The 14,038-nt window shown below is 37.7% G+C and overlaps 1 protein-coding gene across 1 annotated transcript; it reads right to left on the reverse strand.

Moving 5' to 3' along the window:
* Window positions 1-8,814: 8,814 nt before the first annotated feature.
* LOC145137347 (zinc finger CCCH domain-containing protein 66-like) lies at window positions 8,815-11,414 on the reverse strand. Its single transcript, XM_079071490.1, has 2 exons — window positions 11,267-11,414; window positions 8,815-10,921 (listed from the first exon to the last, which is right to left on the reverse strand). Exon 2 carries the CDS (start codon window positions 10,877-10,879, stop codon window positions 9,233-9,235), a length of 1,647 nt encoding a protein of 548 aa, XP_078927616.1. The 5' UTR covers window positions 10,880-10,921; window positions 11,267-11,414; the 3' UTR covers window positions 8,815-9,232.
* Window positions 11,415-14,038: the final 2,624 nt, after the last annotated feature.

The following is a 14,038-nucleotide window of genomic DNA, read 5'->3' on the forward strand; positions in this document are numbered from 1 at the left end:
ACGACATAACCAAAAATTCATAGTGTCCATATCTTGTTCTGAACGCAGTCTTCTCGATATCCTGCTCTCTCACCTTTAGTTGATGGTATCCCGACCTAAGATCGATCTTTGAGAAATAGCTCGAGCCTTGCAACTGGTCGAACAGGTCATCGATCATCGGCAACGGATACTTGTTCTTTATCGTCGCATTGTTCAGCTCTCTGTAATCGATGCACATTCTCATGCTCCCGTCTTTCTTCTTTACAAACAACACAGGGGCTCCCCAGGGCGATGAACTAGGTTGAATGAAACCTTTGTCCAATAACTCCTGAAGTTGTGTCATAAGTTCTTTCATCTCTGTTGGTGCTAATCGATACGGTGCTTTTGCTATCGGCGTCGTTCCTGGTAACAAGTCGATACGAAATTCTACTTGTCGATCAGGGGGTAATCCGGGAAGATCTTTGGGAAAGACTTCCGGATAATCACACACCACCGGAATATTTTGCACCTCCTTCTTTTCCTTCTGAGCATCGATCACGAACGCTAGATATGATGTACATCCCTTGGCCAAACACTTTCTGGTTTTCATTAAGGAAATGATTCCAGAGTTTACTCTACGTTTGTCTCCATACACCATAAACGACTCTCTCCCTGGCGGGTTTACTTTTACTATCTTCTTCCTACACAATATTTCGGCGTCATTGGCGCTAAGCCAATCCATTCCTAAAACTATGTCGAATCCATTTAACTCGATAGGCAATAATTCCTCGTGGAAGTTATTCCCATCCAAGTCAATGAGGATGTTTTTCATACGATGGCTAACAGGTACAAACTTGCCACTAGCAATCTCGACTATTATAGCATTAACTAGTCTATCTACAGGCAAAACTAGTTTTCTACCAAATTCATGCGAAATAAAGGAGTAATTGGCTCCAGAATCAAACAAAATTTGGGCAGGCAATTCGTTTACGAGAAAGGTACCTGAAGCAACATTGACTTCTTCTTTTGCAGCCTCAAGTGTCATCTGAAAGGCTCTCGCCTTCGGCTTTGGTGGTAGATTGGGCTTTGCTGCATCCTTCCTTTTTGGACAGTCTTTAAAAACATGCCCTTCTTCACGGCACTCAAAACATACCCTCTTGTCGGACGGACACACGTTGGCATAATGCCCAGTCTTTCCACATTTGTAGCAAGTCACCCCCTCACTACATTTCCCAAAGTGCTTTTTCTTGCACTTCTCACACCATTTCACTTCACCTCCTCCTCCTACAAACTTCTTAGACTTAGAAAATTTGTTTTTCTTGTTGGAACCTGAAGTCCCTTCAAACTTTCTCTTTTCACCAACTTCTGCCCTCTCCAGACCCTTCTCTCTGATCTGAACCTCAACATTCTTAGCAGCCCAGATGGCGGCTTTCAAAGTGGTTGCTTGCTTGACCATCGGACCAAAGTCCGCTGGTAATCCGAGGGCAAACTTGTTGACCTTAGAGAGTTCAGTTGGAACTAGATGAGGAACGAGATTCATCTTTTCCATAAAACTAGCAGCGTATTCAGTAACGCTCATCTTCCCCTTCTTTAAATTCTGGAACTCATTATTAATTTCCAGAAGATCCTGCTCAGAGCGGTACTGCATTTTCAGTTGTACCACAAAATCTCTCCAAGACATCTTACTAGCTTCTCCCTTGATCATCGAATCAGCTAGTAGCTTCCACCAGCTCAATACACCAGACTTTAACAGAGGAATTGCAAGTGAGGTCTTCTGTTTGTTGCTGCACTCACAACTTTCAAACATCGTCTCTATTTCGGAGATCCAATTCATGACTTCCACCGGTGTCGGACTTCCAGATAGACATGGTGGTTTAGATGCCATGAAATCTTTGTATTTGCATCCGCTTCCATCAACTCCTCCATCCTGGTTGTTTTGTCTAACTATCGGTGGGTTGGCTTGACCAAGAGTCCCACTATAGTTCCCTCCTACTGATTGCCCTTCATTCAATACGGGCTGTTCAACAGGTATCGTAGTTTCTTCCCTATTCTGTTATAGTAATCACCTCGTCTCTTCCATTTGGCGATCCAGCATCGTTTGTATCATTGCTTGTACCCCAGCCATCGTCATTGGCTCAGGTGCAGCTCCTACAACAGGTACTTGCTCAACTACTTGAGGTTGAGGCTGTTGATCCCTGTTTCCGTTTGCATTTGCAACTCCACTACGAGTTATTGCCATTACAATCTATATACCGAATAAGGCAAATTTAGGTCTTTATCCTTGTTAGGCATTTAAATTCCCTTATCACTCCGAAACGTTTACATGTTAGTTCTAATGTCGTAATCGTACGCTTAGAATCCTACACACATAAGGTTTCCAGATCCGGTCGGCAACAGACCATAGATCCGAAGAAATAATGGCATATATGGCAAACATATAACATTTAGCACATAAAAACATTTTAGGCATCTTTCCTAAAATAAACTAGTGCTCGTGTCTAAAATATAGTAGACACTCATCTCACAATCATCACTTAGCATTCTAAGTTTAAGTCTAGAAATCCTATAATTTCTTAGTTCGCTTAAACTAATGCTCTGATACCAACTGTGACATCCCCTAATTTCTCGGCCAGAAAAGACCGGTTTAATTTATGCTTTTTAAAATAAAATCAGAGAAATCTTTTTAAAAGATGTTGCGGAATTGGTCCCCAATACAAAATATGATAAAAGTTTGTCAAAACCTTTCTTTAAGAAATATATAATTTCATTTCATATCAAAACCTCGGGATGTCATGTTCCGATACAGATCAAAAACATAAACAAGACATTATAAGCCTTTCAACAGTTATTTACAACTACTGGCCTATAATCCAAAAATCTCTCATCGTCCTCCGACTATGCTCGGGGTCCACTACCTGTAACATAAAAAGCTGAGTGGGTCAGGCTTGGGAGCCTGGTGAGCATATAGGGTTTTCAACCCACAGTAATAAATAACTTATTAAGTTCATCAATCAACAATAACCCTGATTACCCATTTCCCGTTATCCTCACTTTACGTCCCTAAACACTTAACACAAGGGACCTAGCCTAAAGAATATCATCGGGATAAACACTACTGCTAAGGGGTTACCTCAGCCATACATGTCCTAAAGGCAACCATGAGGGGGATGGAGTACAGCGAATAAACACCCAAGTTCATTAACACCTACAGGTTGCGGGCCTGCTAGCGTTTCCACTGGACTGTCTAGAAAGTCCGTGATCGTCATCCAAACTCCGCTAGATGACTGGATCACAAATCACATCGAGGTCTCTCGTCATTTTATCTCATCACACATCAACTATCAACCCATGTTTTACCCAACATATTTGTAGATAAAAATACATATACAGTTAAAAACTTGTATAAAACATCAATTCAACAATCACCTCAATTAAACAATTAATATAATTACACGTAGCACGTATTTTATATAAAATACTTCATATCTAGGTGTAAGATGAAGGTGACTATACACTCACATGATTTGATGAAAATCGGGCAGCAATCCGTTTCCTAAAACGTTCGTTTCTAATAAAACCGGGAGTTTTATTCAGAAACCGGGCTCTACGAGGGTCGGGCTTCGAAACCGAAAAGATAAATTTTCCGGGCTTCTCGGGCTCTTCGTGGCGTATTCCGGGGGTTATAATCGATACCGGGGCTTTGGGGGATGTTAATATGAAGAAAATACGAAGAAAGGGGCTAAAAGTGGCAAATTCCCAAATGTATCCGAGAAGGCTCGCATGCCCTATTATTTATAGGGGTCCGAAGTCGGTCTTAGAAAGAAGGAGTCATCAGGCGAGGGTACGTGGCAGCTGCTGGGCGAGGGTGCGCAGGTGGCTCGCACATGGGCTGCGCGTGCGAGGGGCTCGGTGTCGGCCTCTGATTGGACCGCGGTCTAGTCCGAGGCTTCGGACGTGGCTCCTCCTGCGAGACTCAGACACGAGGAATGGGACACGCGTCGGACTCCTAGTGGACCACTTCGGATGACTCAGCAGCTTGGATGACTCAGCCAAAATTTCGGACACGTGGCATGTTCTAAGCAAAGGTGACGTGGCCGAAGCCACCTATGCGAAATTTATCGGTTTTAGCGCCAAAACTTCTAAAATCCATAACTGTCGCATACGAGCTCCGTTTTTGACGTTCTTTATATGCACGCGTAGTGAAAATTATGCTCTACAACTTTTGTTTAGATTTCGTCGGCTAATTTTGACTTTAATTTTCAAATTATTATTTTTAACAGACCGGGACAGGAAATCCGTTAAAAATTCATAACTTCTTCATCCGACGTCCGTTTTCGTCTGTCTTTTTACCGTTGCGCTACTATTGACAAGACCTTCGATTCTCGTTTAGGTCGCGTTGGCTAAAAATCACTCGATCTAAAATTCGAGTTTTTTGTTGTCTACTGCTAAGCTGAAACTTCGAAAAATCATAACTTCCTCATACGAAGTCAGATCTGGGCGTTCTTTCTATACCTACTCTCGGTTTAACGAACACTACGAGTTTCATTTAGATCACTAAGGCTAAAAAGTAGTTTATCAAAAACTCACTTTTTACGACATTCGGCCCTGTGCCGGTTTTGTCGCGAAACTTCGACAGGTCATAATTTCTTCGTTATAACTCAGATTTCGGCATTCTTTATATATCCGTAATCCTTGTCACACCCACTTCAAGTTTCTTAATAGATATCGGCTTTATATAATATTTATTTTTGACGCTTATTTTTATTCTTAATTAATTAATCCCTAATAATTAAGTATAAAACACATAATTCACGTAATATTCACATAATTCATTTTCATTTCTTTAAAATGAGTTACAAAGGTTAACCTAGACTATAATCTCAATATTAATGCCTAGCCTAGAAACACGGACATTACAGTTTGGCAGCTAATAGAAGGTAACAAGTCGTTACCTTGAGCATTCATTTGATAGATCTCTTCATCTTGAGCTTCATGGCCGTTCCTAGCACATTTGTGGACTAGTGCTTGCATGGAACACAATCTGAAGTTGCAACTTCAGATCTGGACTCTCCAAGATCCCTATGTATTAAAGTCTCAAACTTTTGAGGCTTGAAGCCCTCCTCCATATCAAAACCCTTCCTTGTAGTTTAGTTTTGGCTTTTGGGAATTGTTTACACGTAAAGGTTGCAACTTTACATGGAAAGCATGCTCTAGGAGGTTGGATCTACCTTTGGGAGCAATTGTTTGGCTTAGAATCGTCTGAATGAGAAGTGGACTGAACGAACTCGGCGAGTTGGATAGCCAACTCGGCGAGTTGAAGAGGGTTTTCTCGTGTTTGTTTACTGCATGAACTTAGCGAGTCGATATGGTGACTCGACGATTGGATAGAGTTTTCTCGATTATGGATTTTGCATGTGCTCGACGAGTTGATGGAACAACTCGGTGAGTTGACCAAGGTTTTGCATGGTTCTGAGTTCTATGGAACTCGACGAGTCTGAGGATGACTCGACGAGTTGATGCGGTTTAACACGAGTCTGAGTAACCAGGGAACTCGACGAGTCAGGGGTTGACTCGACGAGTTGGTTCAGGATTTCAGAGTTCTGAGTTTTTAGAACTCGACGAGTTGATGAAGCAACTCGGCGAGTTGAGTCAACTCGGAGCGTTGACTTTGACCATTGACCGTTGACTTTGACTCGGACCAAGGTTGACCTAGTTTGACTGTTGAGGGTATTTTGGCCTAAGTGTTATTTTGGTATTGGTAGCTCGGGGAGCCGAAGGAGCAGCAGTTCGGGGAATTGCTAGCTAGCAGCCAGAAGAGTATCAGCAAGTCTTCAGCAGTGCGAGGTGAGTCTCCTCATTGTGTGCATGGGTCTACGACCACAATGTCGGCCCATTATGTTTGTATATAGTAGGAAGACTCGGGGGTTAGCCCTAGGCATTTTTATGATATATGTTACGGATTACGATCCGATGTCGGGCGAGACCCGACGTATGTTAGTATGCTAGAGGTCTTTGTGATTCTTGCATGTGTCGGTACGATAGATTCCGGACCAGGGGTCCGATTCCAGGGAAAGTCCGAGGTATGTTTATATGGTAGTATGATTCCGGATTAGGGTCTGATGTCGGGGTAAGCCTGAGGAATGTTATATGTTGCATAGTAGTTATACTTGTTGTCTTTGTGATACATGTATGTGCCTGGTAGGGAGGTGAGTGTGGGCGAGGTCCCATATCTCACCACTAGCTGAGTACGGACGGGGTTCCGTATCTCATTATTAGTAGAGCAGGGGCGGGGCCCGGGTCAGGAGAGAGGTGAGTGTGGGCGGGGGCCCGTATCTCACCATTAGCAGGAGTATGGACGGGCTTCCATGACTCTTCAGTAGCAGGACAGGGGCGGGGCCCAACATAGGCGAGGCCTTAGAACATGAATACAGTAGAGTATGGTTGTTTATTGTGATAGTATGTTTATGTTATTGTATGTGGCTAGTGGGTGAGGCCTAGAGACAGGCGGGGCCTAAGAGAAACAGATCTGTATACCGAGCGGGGCTAGATGCCAGGCGGAGCTTGATGCCGGGCGGGGCCCGATGCTGGAGCGAGTCCAATGTCGGGCAAGTCCCGATGCAGTGGGCGGGGGGCCAGTATGTGGTTTTGTGTATGGTATGTGGTAGGTTGGGGAACTCACTAAACTTCGTGCTTACGGTTTTCAGTTTTGGTTTCAGGTACTTCCGGTAGCGGAGGGAAGAGCTCGGGATGACTGCATCGCACACACCATGATGTTTAGCCTTGGATGTTTTACTCTGATTTTTTATATGGAACTCTGATGACAATGATTTGATGAAATGTTTGATAACTTATGGTTTTATTAACTAATTAAAATGAAATTTTTGGTCTTGATTTTTGGGATGTTACATAGTTAATCGACACAGCATAGTTAGATAGTAAGGCATGAATTGTTTTAGCGAGGTACCGAAATGAATGATCGTGGGGTTGAACATTCGTATGTGAGAAAATGTCTACAAGGGTCAAGTATTAAAATGGTTCAGGGTTTATGGTTTAAGGTTTAGATAGCATTGAATTTAGGATTAGCCTTTAAATACAATTTAACTTAATTGACGGTTAAAACCATTGATGCAAGTGTTCTTGCTCACTTGTGAAGTCTGATTTATTTATCCTATTATACAACATAACTAAAATACTTCGTACTTAACATATATTCATCATTGTCCTTGCAAGGGAAAAAAATCAAAATAATAAAACAATAACAACATATTAAATAGGTAAAAATACTAAAGATATATCTATGATATGAAGAACTACTCATATGGTTTTTTTTTTTGAAAATAAAATTACTCATATTATAAGAGTAGTATTTTAACTTAGGGGTGAACATTTGGACCGGTGGATCAGACCTAGATATAGACCCTTTTTTAGACCTTCGGGTCGGTTCTCAGTTCTAGGAATTAATCAAAACCAACTCGGTTTTTTTACCGATTCGGTCCAACTGGTTCAGGTAAAAACCGGTTTTGGACCTGATTTAAAAAAAAAAAATCTTTAAACAAGTATATCTCATTCGTTTTAATTTGGATTGACATTCGATTTTTTCCAACGTGTAATTTAGAGTTTGTACATGATTTTAGACTGCAATTTTATTGTTTTTGGTGTTACATTCAATGAATTGAAATCTTTTAAGTTGGGATATCAAAACTAAAATATTTCAGTTTTTCAGTTATTATTTTAAACTTTTGTATTCTGTGAAAATCTTTGAACAAGAATATCTCATTCGTTATAAGTCGGAGTGACATTTAGTTTTTTCCAACATGTAATTTAGAGTTTGTATAGGATTTTAGAGTATAGTTTTCATTTTTGGTGTTAAATTCATTGAATTACAAATTTTTAAAGTTGAGATGTCAAAGCTAAAATATTTTAGCTTTTCAGCTATTATTTTAAATTTTTGTATTTTGTGAAAATCTTTAAACAAACATATATCATTCTTTTTAAGTAGGATAGACATACAGTTTTTTCCAAAATGTAATTTAGAGTTTGTATAGGATTTTAGAGTATAATTTTCACTTTTTGTGTTAAATTCATTGAATTACAATCTTTTAAAGTTAAGACGTCAAAGCTAAAATATTTCAGCTTTTCAGCTATTATTTTAAACTTTGTATTCTGTAAAAATCTTTAAACAAACATATCTCATTCATGGATTAACATGCGGTTTTTTTCTAACGTGTAATTTAGAGTTTGTAAATGATTTTAAACTACAATTATGTCATTTTTGATGTTATATTTAATGAATTATAATCGTTCAAAGTTTGGATATATTAAAGCTGAAATATGATATGATAAATTCATAACTTATGTGATTCAAAATTCAAACAAATGATATAAACAATCAAAGTTTGATCGGTCCAACAGATACAAAAAACAAAAATGTATTTATTTTTACGAGTTGTACCGTATCAAACCCATAAACATGTTTTACCGAGTTGTCCCGTATGCATGTTAAGTCGTACCGGTTCATGGTCTATGGTCCACAATATTCTCAGAAACCGGTCCAGTCCAATAGCCGGTCCGGTCCAGTCCAATAGCCGGTCCGGTCCAAATGTTCACACCTATTTTAAGTTTTTAACTATACCCAACACTAAATATATATAAAATAAAAAATAAATGTAAAAACAAGTATTTCGTGGCCGATCCATTTAAACTTGTACCAAAAAGGCAAAAACTTCACTTTTTTAGCCCGTTATCTAATGTAACTGGGCTCAGGTACTCGGGTACTTTGGACAAACCAAATCCACAGGCTAAAATCATCAAATGGCCATATGTATATAACAAATTAAGTTATGAAATCAAAGTGCGTATTAAACTATTAATAGTAGATTGACCATATGAATTGTAAATACATAGACGTGTTCACATTAACAACATAAAAAATTTACGAGGTCAAGTCTCTATAAATAACTCCTGTAACTTATTTATACCTGAAAACGAACTTTGGTGAAATATAAAACCAATGACAATAATACGTAAATCGTAATACATTAAAAAAAATGAACCTGAACTTATAAAGAATATATTGATATATGATCAGATGGATGCTTTCAAGCTTCTGAATCTCCTCGAAACAAATCGACATGATAATCATGTGTATCTTTAATCCTCTTATCTTCATTTTTCCGGCATTTAATAAGTAGAGATTTAGAAGTTAAATTCACTGAATTAAACGATAAATCACGTTAAATAGTCATATAAAGTAACCAAGTGGATGTTGATGTAATCAAGCAACCAGCTGATCTTCCACCCATGGCGAAAAATATTGATCTTCTTCCGATGTAACATTATTCTCGTAGCTTGTGCCACTTCCAAGTACCCCAAAAGAAGCAGATTTTCTTAACTTATTAAGCTCATCTTTCTGAATACCCCAATTCAACTTCCCATCAGGAGACCCCCAATCTGAAAGCTTCGAAGCCGCCATTGTCGGAACCCCCAACTGGCGGTTGGCTGTTCCACGGTCAATAAAACTTTGACTCCTCTTTGCAAACGCAGCCGATCTTGAATTCATAATCTGAGAGGACATTCGCAGTGGTGATGATGGAAGCCCAGAAGAATAGTTCATGTTCTGGTGTAATGGATTAATTCTCGCTTCAATTTCTTCAAAATAATCGCTACCAAAACTAGGGTTGCTAAAGCTATCGATCAGTTGTTGCTGACGATAAATATCCGCCCTAATTAACTCAGATTCAAGGTCCAAATCACGACTACTTGTAGCCCTACTAAACCTGCTACTGACACCCTTCATGGTAGGGGACGACTGGTTTGACCATAACGGGGAAGAAACCGGGGAGTTTGAGGTAGGAGGTATCATGATTGATGGGGAAGAAAGAGAGAAAGGACTTATTGATGAAATATCAGAAGAGAAAGATAAAGATCTAGGAGAAAGTACAGCAGAACCTGTTGAAGGGTGTAATGGGCGTAGCTCTTCTGGTTTATGAGCAAAAAAACATACCTTTCTGTTGCATCCTATTTCATCTTTACACAAACGGGTTCTATATTGAGCAGGATGAAGCCAACATTCGAAGATTCCATGAGCGTATTCACAAGCATCTCCTTGTCTGCAAGATCCTTTACGAAACTCTGGACATGGGACACAACTGTAGTGATACTTACGTGGATCCCGTCTTCTAGCGTTCTCACCTGGATGAACAAAAGGGCATTCTGTCCAATCGTGGGAGTAAGCTCTTGAACATGGTTTGATTTTGAAAGTATACATTCGGAACTCGTCTGTGTTGTATATCCCGTTTTTCATGTCAGGAAGAGAGAGGTCGATTGGATACTCTTTCTTCTCGGGGGATTCTTTTGATGAAATCAAAATAGGGGAAAACTTGTGTTCTTCGATATGATCATCGTCTGTAAGTTCTTCACCGTTTAACAGAAGCTCCAAGAATTTCTTTTTTGAACTGAAAGAAGAACCGAAGACCAGAGGGATTAAGTCAACAGGTAGATTCCCGTGAACATCGAGACAACTGATATCAGCAGAAGCGTTGATCAAAAGCTTGACCACTTCAACGGATGACTTGGATCCACCAGCAACAGCCATGTGTAAAGCAGTTGCCCTATCGGAGCCACAAGCTTTGTTAACATCAACACGATTTAATCCAAGAATGAACTTCAGAACCTGTTTGCTACCAAACATGGAGGCAATCATAAGCGGTGTTCTTTCCTCTAGCCTCATCTTCTTCGAACCTATCGATCTACCATACCATAAACCAGAATCGTTGACATCGAAACAATCTTGTTCAACCGCTGACCTAAATCCATCTAAATCATCCGCAGCCGCTAATTCTAGCAAAATTGAAATATTACTAACGATTCTATCTTGCTTCTGACCTTCAGCATAGTCCACAACCACATCGCCAGTGCACATATTTTTTTGCTTACGACTGTTTCGCGATCAAACACTCGCTTCCTACAAAATAACAGAGTAAAATTAGGACAAACGCAAATATTCAACCATCAGAACCCTAAGCATAAACAACGTATCTGCATAAACGATGTAGAATTGAAGTCAACATCTATCAATCATGAACGAAACAAGTTCAGTATATTTTATCGGAAATTTTCCTCTATCAATCAGAAACTAAACAAAGTAAGTGGATAGTGATGCAGAACTGAAATTAACCTATATCTAAGTCCACGCCAAACAAAATCAGTCTATTTTCTTTGCAGATTGATGATTATCCATGGTTATTGAAACAAACGCACTAAAATATCAAATTCACAGACACTTAACATAGATTCACACAGAACATACCTTGATTTCTTCGGTCAGCGGTTAGAAACGAAGATGAATTCGCGGGAATGCTTTTCTACAGAAGAATTTGCGGAGTCAAAAAAGACGAACTCAAAAGCGCCTTTTCTTCTAAATTTCCATCTTATTTTTCCCTCCGAAATGAAACTCAAATGCAAATGCAAATGCAAATGAAGTTTTAAATTTGGAAAGGGTTGGTAATGCTTGGTATTAGCGTTGGCCCACCAAAAGTGGAAATTTCTAGAACCAAGTTTTATTCGTGAACGGCCCTCGACTCCTCCTGTGGTCGTGACACGTGTCAACCCATATATAAAATATCTTGCACCGGCGACCGGCTGAATAATATTCTTGTTCATTTTTATACTAAAAGTATTGTAACGAGTTTTAATACTAGTACATGAGTATGGTTTGGTTTTGTTTAGTTTTTGATTCAAATTGAAACCGAACCAATAGTTTCGGTTTTTTATTTTAGAGAAACCAAACTGTCGGTTTTTTTCGGTTTTGGTTTTCCTGTTTTCTATCGGTTTTTTGGTTTTTTATTTCGGTTTTCGGTTTTTTCCGTTAACAAATAACATAAAAACAACTTTTGGTAGACATCAACAAATACTCCCCATACATGTTTATGAATTATTAGAAATACCTTTTAATTTATGTCGAAACCTCTTTCACATGTTAGAATGACTCACTAATATATAATTAGACAACCTTGCAAGTTGTGTATCTTTCTTATACTTTTCTCTTTTTTTACTTTACTTATAACCTCAACGGATATGAGACTTTATATAAGTATTACACAACATACGTTAAATTTATATACATGTAATGTGCTTATGAGTATTTTATTCAAGCCTAATATAAAAATAATCTCAATATTATAAATACTTTATTGCATGAAAGTCGAAGAGTTTGTTGATAAAAAAACATCGACATAGTTCTTTGAAGAACATCATAGTAAGATTTTCATGAAAAACATCATAGTCAAATTCATCGTCGAAGTAGACTAAAACATATATTTGGTAGTTTGGTTCGGTTCGGTTTTTTCGGTTTTTATATTTTAAAAAACCAATCCAAACCGAAAAAAATCGGTTTTTATAAATAGCAAAAACCAAACCGTTGGTTTTTCAAACGGTTCGGTTTTTTGGTTTCGGTTATCTTGCACGTTCCTAGTACATTGAAATATGAGTTTTTAATCAAGAAGCAGTTATATTTTTTAACAATATTATGATATAATTAGTGGTGGATGTAGAAATTTCCGATAGTAATGGCGTCAAAAAATAATAGTGACACTAATTTTTTTCGAATGTTGCACCTTAATAGAAAAACAATTTTTTTTACATTAAGAAGCGGAAACAAAATAATGCTCACCTAAGGGTGAGCATTTGAACTGAACCAGACTGGTTTGGAAGGATTCTACCGACCGTGGACCAGACCAATTGTGGCCTACTGGTGCCGATACCGATTTTTCCAATTCTTGGACCGGTATAACATTTCATGCATATGGTACAAGTCGATGAAGCATATGGTACATTCATTGTGTTTGACGGTACAACATTCATTGCGTATGTTTCAATTCCCAGTCCAATACTTGGAACCGGCCAAACTGAACCTGTCAAAAAACCAAACCGGAAATTTAAGAATTCAAAAACCAAGAACCGGCCCGACAACATGGTACCGGCCCAAGTCCTGGTCCCGTTCCAGGTTACGAGTCTAAATGTGTACCCCTATACTCGCCCTACTTAAAATTAGGGGTGAGCAAACCTAAACCAAGAAACCGAGAAACCGATTAAAACCGAAAAAACCGAAACCGAAGCAAAACCGACGGGTAGGGTTTAGATTTTTTAAAAACCGAAAAATCAGGTTCGGTTTCGGTTTTTACCCAGAAACCGACCCATATATATATATATATATATATATATATATATATATATATATATATATATATATATATATGGTTGAGATCGGTTGAGAACTCAAAGTTTTTCGAGAACCCGAGAACTAAAAGTGGAGCGTTTGATCAAAAGTAATTCGTTAAGGACATGATCGTCATCTTACCAATTTCATTTAATGTTTAATTTTTTTGTGTTATTTAATATATTAATATAAATGTCTAAAAATTTACATTATAAATCAAAATTTCAGATTTTTTTAAAATAGTATTTTTCGTTTTTTTTAAATGCAGATTTTTTTATTTTTTATAGAAAACATGTACTTTTGAAAAAAATATCAAAAAAATATTTTTTTTAAAAAACTGCAATTTTTTAAAAAAAAATGCATTTTTTTTTCAAAAAAACTGTATTTTTTTTTTCAAAAAAACTGCAATTTTTTTTAAAAACAAACTGCATTTTTTTCAAAAAAAAAAACTGTATTTTTTTTAAAAAAACTGCAATTTTTTTTAAAAAAAAAACTACATTTTTTAATAAAAAAACTGCAAGTTTTTTGAAAAAATTTACATTTTTTTCAAAAAAAAAAACTGCATTTAAAAAAAAAAAAATTTAGGTGCATATATGCATATTTTTTCAAATGCATATATTCATATTTTTTATATTATAATATTCGTAAATAAATCATAAAAAACTTATTATATTTACCAATCTATAAACACAATAGAATAAGTATTTTATTCGATACAAAAAAAATATTAAAAACAAAAAAAATGTACAAAATTTCAAAGCGTTTTTATATCTTCGTGTCAATATTTCCATATTTTTCTTCAATTTATCATCTTCACCTCTTCAATATTCACCACAATTTCTTCCAAATCTACAAAAAAATTAA

This window comes from Lactuca virosa, chromosome 9 (genome assembly GCF_052849685.1).
Source record: "Lactuca virosa cultivar CGN04683 chromosome 9, Lactuca_virosa_CGN04683_v6, whole genome shotgun sequence".
Taxonomy (NCBI): domain Eukaryota; kingdom Viridiplantae; phylum Streptophyta; class Magnoliopsida; order Asterales; family Asteraceae; genus Lactuca; species Lactuca virosa.

What these genes read in the sequence shown, in the direction of transcription:
- LOC145137347 (XM_079071490.1), bottom strand. Translation starts at nt 10,879, where the DNA reads ATGTGCACTGGCGATGTGGTTGTGGACTATGCTGAAGGTCAGAAGCAA.